This window comes from Psittacula echo, assembly GCF_963264785.1.
Source record: "Psittacula echo genome assembly, chromosome: 18".
Taxonomy (NCBI): Eukaryota; Metazoa; Chordata; class Aves; order Psittaciformes; family Psittacidae; genus Psittacula; species Psittacula echo.
In genome coordinates this window covers 7,102,036-7,114,598 of record NC_137754.1, presented here as the reverse complement: position 1 = coordinate 7,114,598, position 12,563 = coordinate 7,102,036, and the positions used below count along the sequence as shown (strand labels likewise).

Here is a 12,563-nt window from a genome sequence, read left to right as displayed (position 1 = left end):
CAGGACGGTGACTGCACTGGTGTGGGCAATACATCTGGGAACAGGGAGGTGATGCTTTGCCAGTGCTGGGGACACATCTGGAGACAGGTAGGTGATGCTGAGCTGGTGCTGGAGCCACATCTGGGAACAAAGAGGTGATGCTGAGCCACTGCAGGGGCCACATCTGGGAGCAGGTAAGTGATGCTGAGCTATTGTATGATACACATGGGAACAGGAAGGTGACTGTGCACCTCTGTAAGGGCTGCATCTGGGGACAGAGAGATGATGCTGAGCCGGCGCAGGGGCCACATCTGGGTACACGGAGGTGACGCTGAGCCGGCGCAGGGGCCACATCTGGGTACACGGAGGTGATGCTGAGTCGGCGCAGGGGCCACATCTGGGGACAGGGAGGTGATGCTGAGCCGGCCTGGAAGGTGACTGCGCCGGTGCCAACGGGCACCTTGTAGGGCCCGGCCGGCGCGGCAGCGGGGAGGTGACCGCTCGTCGGAGGTGACCCCGCTCCGCTCCGCGCCGCTCCGCCCGCCGCTCCCGGCAGTGCGCATGCTACTGCGGCGCAAGGGGGGCCCCGTGCGCGCCAACCCACCTTGAATCGGGCCCGGGCCGCGCCGCTAACCAATCACCGCCCACTCCGCTGGCGCTCTGACCAATGGGCGGCGGGCGGGGGCGGCACCGAGCCGCTAAAGGGAGCAGGCTAGGCTGCGCCCCGCAGCGTGCGGCGGAGGGCAGGTGCGGCGGAGGAGGCATGGGCGCTGGCATGGGCGCAGCGGCCGGCGGCCGGTCCTGAGCCGCTCCTCAGCCGCTCCTCCGGCCCCGCCAGCCCCGCGGAGGCCCGGGGAGCCGAGCCCCTCACCCCGGCCCGGCCAAGCCCTGCCCCGCCCCGGCCGGGCCGCCCGGCGGGCGGAAGATGCTGTGCACCGGGGACCGGTAGTACTATGATTTGGTATGTGGCCGCTTTGGTAGCAAGTGTGCTCGGTGCCCGCGGGCTGCCCGTGCAAGGTGAGTGAGGATAAGGGGGGTCCCACGCGGTGGAGGGGTCCGCCGGGATCTATGGGGCTGCGTCTGCATGGGTATCTTTCCTCCCCCCCCCCGCCCGGTGTGCTGGCTGCGGCTGGGATGCATGCACCGGGGTGGGATGCATGCACCGGGGTGGGATGCATGCACCGGGCAGCTTGCACCGGGAGCGCGTCGCGCTGCGGGGTTCGCATCCTCCCCGGTGCCCGTGGAGCGCGGCCGGGCGCTGCCCGTGTCCCCGCTGCAGCGGGGAGGGAGGGAAGGAATGGGGGGGAATGGCGGGTCCGTTATCCCTTCACCGAGAGCATCTCCTTCTCCCGGTGGTTCGTGCCGTGACCTCCCGGAGGGCAGCGGCTGCAGCAAGGGAAGTTCGGGAGGCAGGAGGTGGTGCGTGAGCCCGGTTCTCCGCTCGAAATTCCCTATGGCAGAAGGCAGCCGGGTGCGAGTCCTTGCTGGGGGCACCCCTGGATGGGGCCGGAGCACAGGAAGGGAATGAGAAGCGTTGCTGGCTCCCCTGTTCCTTCTCCCAGCCTGGGGAAGCAGCCCACAGCGTTTGTCCTTCCCTGCAAGGGGAAACGGGAAAGGGATTCGGTGCCTTTTCCTGCAGCGCCTGGGTTTGGGGGTGACTTTGCTCCCCGCTGCCCAGGGGGAGGTGGCCAATGCCCCCCGTCACCACTGCAGGCTGGGCTGCTGCGCCGGGTAAACTGAGGCACAGGGTTGTCCAAGGTCAGGAGGGAGACAGCAGCAGGGAATAACCCTGATTTTCCTGCTCCGGCTTCTTTTTCCTTGAGCTGCCTCCTCCCTCCCTCCCAGCCATCCCTGCAGGTGAAGGGAAGCTGCTTGCTGCTGGTGCAGCACCGTCTCCATCTCTGCCTTGCCGGGCACGGGGTGATCCCTGCATCCCAGTGGTCCCAAACCGGGATAAGACTCGGGATCTGCACCCTGGGTGCCCCCGAGCCCTTTTCCATGGGGATGCAGCAACTGCTGGCTCCCCTCTCTGCAGGGAAACGCTGCCTCGGTGGGCTGGGATGGGGCACATCAGCATGTACCGGGGGCACTGCAGCATCCCCCCTGCATCACGGTGCTCCTTGAGCATGTGGGGTCAAATCTGCATCTCGCCGCGGTCCCTTGGCATTCCTGGCTGGCAGCGTGCTCCTTAGAGGCGGGGGCAATGTCAGGATGGGGGGGATTTCAGGATGGGGCTGCCCTTTTGGTGCCGAGCCGCCTGTAATGCGTGCTGCAGCGTGGCGAGGCGGTGGTTTGCAGCAGAGGGATCCTCTGCTTGGGAGAGGAGCAGAGCGGCGAGTTCAGCGCTGGGGAACTTGGGAATACCTTGGATGGGGGCTCCGGAACCGGTGCCAGGGTGGGTGGGCGCCGGGAAGCCCGGGTGCGGGGGTGCCGCGCGTACGGAGCGGCGTATACGTGATGAATGAGTGTGCCATGAGTGATGCCCGAGTGGGTGCTGCGTGGGGATGAGGACTTGCTGCTGCAGCCCCATGGCCACAGTGATGCTCCCACCCTGCATCACTCAGGGACAAGGCTTCGGAGCAGGGCTGGGGCTCGCCATGGGGTGATGCCCTCAACAGGGTTTTTCCCCCTTTCCATGGCCTTTCTCCTGCACTGCATCCTCCTTTCCTCAGCCCTCCTGCCTGGCCTGGCTCTCCGAGGGCTTCCCATGCGTTAATCGGCTCAAGGGAGGGATGGAGGGCGCGTTATCCCTTCTTACGGCATGGGGGAGGAGAGCCGGGATGTGACCGCGCCGGGAGTGGGTGTTGGAGGAGGGATCTGGCCTCCTGGCATTCCCAGCCGTGCCGTGGTGCCGAGGGGCTTTTCCTCCCTCTCCCACGAGAGTGACGCGGAGCCGCGCCGTCAGGGCGAGCGGGGATGCTCATGGATCCATCGGGAAGGAGGATTCGACTTCGCCAGCGCCTGGTGAAGGTTCCCATGGAAGAGATCCCTCTGGATATCATGGCAGGTGATGGTGACCTTGATGGTCGGAGCGGCTCGCTGCGGGGCTGCCGGAGCTGCATCCCTGACTCGCTCCTGGTGCAGAGCCGTGGCACATGAGGGTTGATGCCTCTTTGGCCATGGAGGGGTTTGGACCAGCAGCCACCAGCTTTGGCTCCGTTCTCCTCTGGCAAGGGGACGGTTTGGCACTGGGAGCGGCCAAGGGGTTGGCTCAGCTCCCAGTTCCATCCTTCCCTGGAGGTTTTTTGCTCTCCTGGACCTGTTGGATGGGAGGGATGTGTCTCAGTCGCTGACTTGGCTTGCCAGAGGGGTTTTGTGGTGATGCTTTCCCTGCTCGGTCGCCTTTTGGCTTTGCTGGTGACGAGTGAACCCTGCAAATCCCCTTCTGGATCTGCAGCAGGATGGGTTAGTTCCCATTCTCCTCCAGTTCTCTGTCTTGGAGGTCATGGCTGGAAGAGAAGCCCCACAGATGGGTGGGTGAGCAGTGGGTCCAACCTTGTGCCGGAGCCTTTCCCTTTCCCTTCCCCTGCAGTAGGCATCTCCCAAGCTGGGGCCAGCTGGCCTTTGGAAAAACAACTCCCATCCTCCCGCTTCCCGATGGAGAAGCTGGCGTTGGTGGGAGGGCTGCCTGAGAGCCAGGAACAGCGTGATTCAGGAGCTGCTGGCGGGCAGCTCAGAGCGCTGCCTGCATCCCAGTTATGAAGGCATCATCAGGGTGGCACACGCTGCTCTACGGGGAAGGCGATGCGGGTACCGACGTGCTATGGGTCTGGTTGGGGGGCACGGTGCTCGCTGGGTGCAGGAGGTCTCCCTTGGGAGCAGTTTTGGCTCCAGCCTCCCTCTATAGCATGCGGAGGGAGCTTGTGGGGAGCTGCTGGGATGGCCATGTGGTCCCTCAGCGCATCCCTTGTTCCTGGGGATGGGGTTCAGAGTCACTGTGGATGGGACCTTGAGCCACCCCTCCCAGCTAATCCTGCTCCTCCGTGGCCCCGGGTAACCTTGAGGCTGTCACTTGACCTGCGCTCTGCCCTCCATCCAGCTGGAAAATCGGGTTTAAAACGCAGGAATTGCGCTCAAAGCCCAGATGCTGCTTTTCCAGCTGGGGGAAGGAGCGAGGGCTGCGCTCCCAACCCCCAGACCTGCTCCTCGCTAAGGATGGGGGCTGTGGGGACCCCCGGGGGGGAACTGGGGTTGCAGTGTGGGGTTGCTTGCTCTGCTTCCCTGCTGGCCTCCATATGCCATGCTGGTGGCCTTGTCCTCGGAGATCCCTGCCGTATCCCGACTCCACTGATGTGTCAGAGCAGATCTTGTCTCTGCTCGGCAGGGAGAAGAGGTCCTCGCTCCTGCTCCGTCACATGTCCCCATGGGGGGGATAGGGATGGGGATGAGAGCCTTAGGCTCATTGCAAGCAGATTGTGGGACCTGCTTGCCCGTAGCAAGGTGGTGGTGGGACAGGGAGGGCTCCCTTCTCTGACCATGGCACAGGCAGGGCAGCATTCCTATCTGGAAACCGGCTCTGCCATGGCCACATCCTCAGGAAGGGTCCCACTCCTGATCTCAGCTTCACCGAGCCCCTGTGTCACCTTAAATCTCTGCTCTTGGGATGGGAGGAACTGCGTGCCCAGACCCGGGTGGGGGTCTCCCCAGCCTCAGCATCCTCCCTTGGAGCGCATCGGCAGCAGCGTGCGTTCCCTCCTCTCCCATTGGGATGCTGTTCAACTCCACCTCCGCAGCTTGTATTCTCGCCTCCTGGCACGCAGCGTGCTTTTATTTCTCCTGGATTTGCTCGGATGACGGAGCCTGTTGATTTACTTGTTTTCCTTTATGAGGCATCCCCTGGCTCCACGTGAGCTCCTGGCCCGAGGTGGGATTTGGGGATCGCATCCCCTCTGTTATCCCTCTTCCCAAGCTGCACGTTGAGCCTTGAAACCCCTTGGCTGGGGAAAACCGAGTGGGGTTTAAAAATACCCCGTCTGTTTGCGCTCTGTTTCTGCTGGCGTCTGCAGGTTGTTTCCAAGCATTTCCCCATCAATGTGGGGGTGAGAAACGCTGCTTTGAGTGGAGCTGCAGCCTCCAGGGCTCGCGTGCCTTCAGCGGATCGGCGTTGGGAAGGAAAACCTGGTCAGGGTTGGGAGCGCTGGGTTGGCAGCTTGGGAAGTGGGGCCATCAAAGGGCTGCAAGGCATCTCCCTGATGCTTTCCTGCTGTCTCTAGCAGTGGGAATAGGAGAGCAGGGGGCTGGTGGTGGGGCTGGTGGCAGCTGGGCAGAGCCAGGGGCTGGTTCTCTGCTGTGGTGCGTGGGGAGGTGATGCTCAGCCGTGCGTGCCATTCCCCACCGGCATCGCGGTCAGACACCGGCGCTGCCAGCTCCAGGGAATGACCTATTTTTCCCTACACCCAGGCATGGATCCATCGCCCTCCCCTGGGACATCACCCATAGGTTCACTGGCGGGGCGGGGGCTATGTGTGAGTGTCACTGCCCGGTGCCCATCCCTGGGGCATCAGAGCGGCCTCGTGCTTCAATAGCTGGGCAAGCATCAGCATCCCAGGTTCTGCTTGGCTTGATGTAAGATCCCACCTTGGTACCCCAGGAGCTGAGGGGCTCCATCCTTAGGAAGCAGGACTGTCCCTGGGAAGGCAGCAAGGTGCTGGGGACCTGTGTGTGTCCTTGGATGCTCTTGAGCGGCACGTGATGGCAGCTTGTCCCCTATGGGCACAGGAGCACGGTGAGCAGGGAAGGGGGGGTCCCAGCCCTGCACTGCAGCCCCCTAAATGGGTGCATTGGGCTTGGGCTGGGTCCTCACAGCTCCTTGCTGGGGTGGCAGGGGAGGGCTGACACCGTCCCTGCTGACAGGGTGCGAATGCCTGAGCTCATCAGCGATGCAGCGATAAGGAGGGATGGGGAGAGAGGTGCAAAGAGTGGTGTCAGGGTGGGCAGGAGCAGGCTGCATGTGTGCATGCCTATTGCATGCGTGTGCATGCCTATTGCACACATGTGCATGCATAACACACGTGTGTGTAGCAATCCCCTCCACCTAGATGGGGTCCAGGCTGTGCAGGACCCCTGTAGTGGGTGTGCAATGCAGCATCTGCTCCTTGCAGATGGTTCAGAGCATTACCCTCCCCATAGCCACCAGCCAGCCCTCCTGGTTGAACAGCCACTATAGCCAGTCCCTGTACCTGGCTAGCTGGTGACGCAGGGACTGAGGATGCCTGGATGCAGGCAATGATGCCTGGATGCAGGGATTGATGTCGGGATGCCTGGCTGCCCATCGGGCTGTGCATCCCTGCTGTGCTGCACCTTGCACCACGGAAGGGGTTTTGGCTATGGGGAGCTTCATGCTCCTCTTTGCCATGGTGGGACTGGGCTGGGGAGCCCATGGGGTGGCACAGTGCGCGCCTCTCGCCGGAGTGAGCTTGTGCCAGAGCCAAAAATAGCCGGTGATGCTCGGCTCCCGCGGCGGGGATGCGGTGATGTCACTCGCCGCCAATCACCGGCGGCCCCGAGGAGTAGCGCGGAGGAGTGGGAACGTGCTTCCCCGAGCATCCCCCTTCCCCTGCATCCCCCTTCTCCAGCATCCCCCTTCTCCAGCATCCCCCTTCCTGAGCATCCCCCTTCCCCTGCATCCCCCATCCTGAGCATCCCCCTTCCCCTGCATCCCCCTTCCCCTGCATCCCCCTTCCCCTGCATCCCCCTTCTCCAGCATCCCCCTTCTCCAGCATCCCCCTTCCTGAGCATCCCCCTTCCCCTGCATCCCCCTTCCTGAGCATCCTCCTTCCCCTGCATCTCCCTTCCCCTGCATCCCCCTTCTCCAGCATCCCCCATCCTGAGTATCCCCCTGCCTGAGCATCCTCCTTCCCCTGCATCCCCCTGCCTGAGCACCCCCCATACCCAGCATCCCCCTTCCTGAGCATTCCCCTTCCCCAGCAGCATCCCCCTTCCCCAGTGTCCCCCCACTCCATGCCACATGTGCCAGGGAAAGGAAAAAGGAGTCCTTTCCATCAAGGAGACCCCTGTGCCTGCAGTTCTGGGCCTTGGCTCCAGCCCTGGGTTTCCCTCTCTGAAAGGCCGTGCTGAGGATGCAGCTTTGCTGGCTGAGTGATGCCAGGCTGCAGCTGAGCAGGAAGGCATGGCTGGGGTGGAGCAGTCCCTGCCTTTGATGGGGACACCAAAGCTCTCTTTAATTACCCCAGCATGGTGCCAGGCTTGATCACCAGGTTTCAGGCCTTGGGGCTCTTGGGAATGCCCCAGGATGGATGAGCTTGGCTGGAATGTCAATGCTTTGAGCCTGCTCCTGTGGGAAAGCCAGATCTCCAGGCTGGCAAAGATCTGTGGGTCAGTGGTCCCAGAGGATGTAAGGGTACAAACAGGACAGCAGAAGCAGCCTTTAACCCGCCATGGGGATGTGGGGCAGCCCTGATGGTGCTGCGAAGTGGGGAGCAGCACTGAGTGTGCTCCATGCACCTCCTCTGTTGAGAGCAGGAGGTCTGCCCCATGTAGGGTCACTGGGCATCACCTTGCCCTGGTGCAGAAGCTGTCACTGCGGCTCACCTCGGGGTCCCATCCTCCATCTATCACTGGTGCTGGGGTCCAGTGGTGGGATCAGCCCCAGTTTCATCCTTTGCCCCTTGCAGGTGCCCTCGGCTCAAGGGAAGAGCCCGAGTTTGTGACCGCTCGCGCTGGCGAGAGCGTGATCCTGGGATGCGACGTGATCCACCCGCTCACGGGGCAGCCCCCTCCCTATGTCGTGGAGTGGTTCAAGTTCGGCGTCCCCATCCCCATCTTCATCAAGTTTGGGTTTTACCCTCCCCATGTCGACCCGGAATATGCTGGTGAGTGTAGGGGTGGCGAGGGGGATGCGGCAGGGGTGCACGGATCCGCTCCGTGCGCTCCTCCGCCGGGAACCGCGCGGGCTCTGCCTCTCCTCGCTTGCTTTCCACCCAGTTGGTTTTAATTAAGCAGCAGCACTGGGAAGCCAGCTGGGCTGCGTGGGACAGGAGCAAGCGAGGCAGAGAAACCCAGGGTGACACGTGGTGGCGGCGGCGGCTGCTGCTGCTGCTGCCGCTGCGCTCCAGAGCATCTGTGAGCCGGGAGGAGGGATGCTGGGATGCTGTGGGGATGGAGCCAGCCCCACGTGCTAGGTGGAAGTACCAGGTTGGAGCTTGCAGAGCCCATGTGGCCACTTGCCGATGTGCTGCCAGCCCCACGTGGCCGGTGGGGATAAGCCCTGACGTGGTTGATGTGGTGGGGGAGACCCATTGCAGTGTCTCATTCCCCTGGGGACCTTCCTTGGGCCTTTACCCTGTGGGGCTTCCTCTGCCCACATTGCTCCCCTGAGGGAGGATGCGCCTTGTCTTGGGCTGAGCTCTGCCACACTCAGCTCATGGATGAGCCCAGTGGCCTCTGTGCTCCCCAGGCGGGAGCCAGCAGCACCATGCTATGAGGCTCAAACCCATGGATTTTGGGTGCTTTTGGCCCCAAAGAAGATGCTTTGGGTGTCCCCAGTGGTGATGCTCTGGTGCGGGTGGGCATCGCGCTGATGCTGACGGCTGTGCTGTCCCCACAGGCCGGGCCAGCCTGCACGACAAAGCCTCGCTGCGCATTGAGCAGGTCCGCTCCGAGGACCAGGGCTGGTACGAGTGCAAAGTGCTCATGTTGGACCAGCAGTACGACACCTTCCACAACGGCAGCTGGGTCCACCTCACGGTCAATGGTGAGCCGGGCAGGATGGGCTGCATGGGGGCTTCCCTTTGGTTCCCGATGGATGCTGAGCCTTGATGGTATCTTGGAATCCCAGACTGGTTTGGGTTGAAGGGACCTTAAAGCTCACCCAGTTCCAAGGGCAGGGACCCCTTCCACTGGAGCAGCTTGCTCCAAGCCCCTGTGTCCAACCTGGCCTTGAACACTGCCAGGGATGGGGCAGCCACAGCTTCTCTGGGCACCCTGTGCCAGCGCCTCAGCACCCTCACAGGGAAGAGCTTCTGCCTTAGATCCAACCTGAACTTCCCCTGTTTCAGTCTGAACCCATCACCTCTTGTCCTGTCACTGCAGTCCCTGATGCAGAGCCCCTCTCCAGCATCCTTGCAGCCCCCTTCAGATACTGGAAGGCTGCTCTGAGGTCTCCACGCAGCTTCTCTTCTCCAGGCTGAACAGCCCCAATGTTCTCAGCCTGTCTCCATACAGGAGGTGCTCCAGCCCTGAGCATCCTCATGGCCTCCTCTGCCCTTGCTCCAACAGCTCCGTGTCCTTAAGCTGAGGACACCAGCACTGCACACAGTGCTCCCAGTGGGGTCTCAGAGAGCACACACCTTGCAGACAAGGCTGGAGCCATGGAGGGTGGCTGCTCCAGCCAGGGTGTGCCTTAACAAAGGGACACACTTTTATGAGGGATTCAGCAGTGTAATTATGAGGTGCTTGTTGAAAGGGCAGACATCAAGGAGCGGGGCTGGGAACGGATCTGCTCTGAACAAGCGGCTCAGAGCATCCCAGCTTTGTTCTCTTGAAATTCAGATTTACTCAAATGGCTTCTCCATCTTATGAAGGCTGCGTCTTAAAGCCATCACAAACTGTTCTCTGCATCGGGAGAGGGCTTGATGTTGAGCCCAGCAGCAGGGCTCTGCCTCTCCTGCTGCAGAGGAGATGTGGCCACCACCGGCAGCTCCTTGGTCTTGCCTGACCTTGGGTGACTAATTCAACCTTTCAGGGGGGTGCTGGGCTGCAGCATGGACCAGAGCCACCTAATTGAGCCCAATTAGTGAGCAGGAGCTTTGCAAGCCTTGCGCTGCCCCAGCCTGGCCCTGCGCTGCTGCTGCCTCCTTTCCCCTGCTAATGAGCTCACAGGGTAGAGGGAAGCAGGAGGAGCAGGATGGTGCAAACCCGCATCCCGATGGGCTGGAAGTGGTTGTCAGCACCTCTGACTCTCCACGAGCTCGACTCCCTTTGCAAAATGGGGTGTTTTTAGGGGGGGGAGGTATGCAGTAAGGGGCATATAGGGGCTTAATAACAATCATAATCCTCCCGGCTTGAGGAGCTGCTTTCAAGGGGAAGGCTGTGGCTTCCCTCTCAGTGCATTATAATGTTTCCTTTTCTTAGGGGGAAAATAGGAATCATCTGGGGAGAAACAAAGTGTAATTCTTCTTTTTCATCCCCAAGCAGCTTAAATTGCCAACCTGTCTTCCTCCAAAGTGAGCTTTAACAAGTGCTGGTAATTGGGGGCGGGCTGTAATCCTGCCAGCCTCTGGAATCAGGAAGGAGCATTTCGATCTGCACTGCGGTGTTTTCCCATGTTTTGACAATAGGAAGTTAATGTGCAGCCGGGGGGGAGGCTGTGGTGCAAGCCCGGAGCTGCTGGGGAGGAGAAGGGACAGGGCTGGGGTGCGTGTGGCAGGGAAAGGGGATACCCTCGGTGGGTGTTATCCCCATCCCTGCAGCCCTGCTCGCTTTTGGGGTGCTCCAGCCCCCTCCATAGGGATGTGCAGTGTGTTCCCTCTGTCCCTGTGCCTTCCGCTGACCCACAGCGGCCGTGGGGGGGTCACAGTGGTGTCCTCTGCCCCCCAGCTCCCCCCACCTTCACGGAGACACCGCCGCAGTACGTAGAGGCGAAGGAAGGCAGCAGCGTCACCCTGACCTGCATGGCGTTCGGGAACCCCAAGCCCATCGTCACCTGGCTGCGAGAAGGAGACCTTTTGGGTGCTAATGGCAAGTACCAGGTAGGTTGATGGGCGGTGGGAGCTGTCATGGGGGGTCCTGGACATCCCACTGCTGGGGATGGTGTCAATGGGACCCCGGTGGCTGCAGAACCAGGTGTTCTTTCTCAGCATCTCCTTGCTGTGATGCCCGTTTCCCCCCATGTTTCTTCCCACCCCATCCTCTCATGCTGCATCCCTTTGGTACAGGCTAGAGAGCCCCCCAGGCTTTAGGACATCCCTATTTCCACATGCAGACTGCTCCCTGGGGACTCCAGTAGGGCTGTAGCCTGGGAATGCTGTATCTTCAGGCAGGGATGGAGACAAGGGGAGGTTTGGGCAGGGAGGATATCTTTGCATCCCGGAGGTTCCCAAGCAGAGATTCCCCCCCCCGAGCTGTAATTGGTAAATCAGGCATTGGAATCAGCGCAGGCACTAATGAGAGTAATTAGGAATCATTTGTTACTAATTGAAATAGAAAGATGAGGCAGGATGGGGCGGGGGGAAGCCTGGCTGGGAGCAGGGCTCTCTGTGCTTGGGGGTGCTGCTGCCCTGAGGGTGGCAATCCCTCACCCATCCTTCCTCTGCTGTGTCCCCAAGGAGGAATTTGGCTTCTCCTTGCAGCTGCAGGGTGGCCCCATGGGAAGGATGGCGGCCGAGCCGGGTTCTCCCCCTTGTATCCCACCCCAGGGGTGGATCCTTGTGCAGGGCTGATGGTGCCGGGGGCACCTGGCAGGAGCGGTTTGGAGCCTGCCTCCTGCCAGTCACTTCTGCAGGAGATGAATGCGTTGTGATGGTTTATTTATTCATTTATTTATTTATTTCCCTTCCCCTTGGCATCCAGCAGGAATCTGTGTTGGTTTATTAATATCCAAAGCCTTGCCGAGCCGGGGAAACCCATTTCTCATCCAGCCCTTAAAGCGCTGGTAGCGCAGTGCTGCAGGGAGGGAGGATGCTGAGCTGCGGCTATAGGATGCATCCCTCTCCCAGGGCTCCTTCCCTGTGCTCCAGGGTTTCCCCTTGTCATTCCCAGGTGAGCGACGGGAGCCTTACGGTGCTCTCTGTGAGCCGGGAGGACCGGGGTGCCTATACCTGCCGGGCATACAGCATCCAGGGGGAAGCTGTGCACACAACGCGCCTGCTCGTTCAAGGTGAGATCTTCCAGCTCAGACCCTCCAGCTCCTCCTCAGCCACTGGTTTATTCCATAGGGAAAACTCCATGGGCTGCGGCGCTGTCCTGAAGTGACCCGCAAGCCTCATGGACTCAGCATCCTGCAAGCTGTAGGATGGAGGAATCTGCTTCAGCATCCTGCCAGCTCCGCATCCCGTTTGTGGGATGGAGGAATCTGCTTAACTGGGGCATGCAGTGGCCGTGCCGGGCCCCTTTTGTTTGGGAAGCAGGGAAAAGCTTGAGGCTGTCACAAAGCACCTCGTCAGACAGCGGTGATGCATGGCAGGGCCTCCTGCTCCCTCTTTGATTAAATAAATCTTTAATTAGGTCAACAGCTACCAGCAGAGAGAGGAGCACGGGGCGTCCTCTGCTCTGCTTTAGCCATGGTGCCGAGCTGCACATCCCTCTGGTTTTCCCTGTGGGTGATGTGGAAGTGCTCAGGATAAAGGGATGCATGAGCTCATCTGGCCTGGGAGGAGCAGAGCTGTGTGCCATGGGTGCAGGGCCCGCTCCCTAAAGTTGTAGAGAGTATAGCATCCCAGACTGGTTTGGGTTGGAAAGGACCTTACGATCATCTCGTTCCAGCCCCGTGCCAGGGACAGGGACACTTTCCGATGGACCAGGTTGCTCCAAGCCCCTGTGTCCAACCTGGCCTTGAACACTGCCAGGGATGGGGCAGCCACAGCTTCTCTGGGCACCCTGTGCCAGCGCCTCAGCACCCTCAGAGG

General features: G+C 61.3%; 1 protein-coding gene across 1 annotated transcript in view; it reads left to right on the top strand.

The window, feature by feature from the left end:
- Window positions 1–932: 932 nt before the first annotated feature.
- IGSF9B (immunoglobulin superfamily member 9B) overlaps window positions 933–12,563 on the top strand; it is a gene marked incomplete at both ends in the record, with an annotated part of 38,073 nt that continues 26,442 nt past the window's right edge. The window contains 5 exons of the mRNA XM_080631622.1: window positions 933–996; window positions 7,614–7,811; window positions 8,546–8,692; window positions 10,537–10,688; window positions 11,698–11,815. Coding sequence (XP_080487748.1) covers window positions 933–996; window positions 7,614–7,811; window positions 8,546–8,692; window positions 10,537–10,688; window positions 11,698–11,815 — 679 coding nt within the window. The remainder of the gene's footprint in view (window positions 997–7,613; window positions 7,812–8,545; window positions 8,693–10,536; window positions 10,689–11,697; window positions 11,816–12,563) is intronic.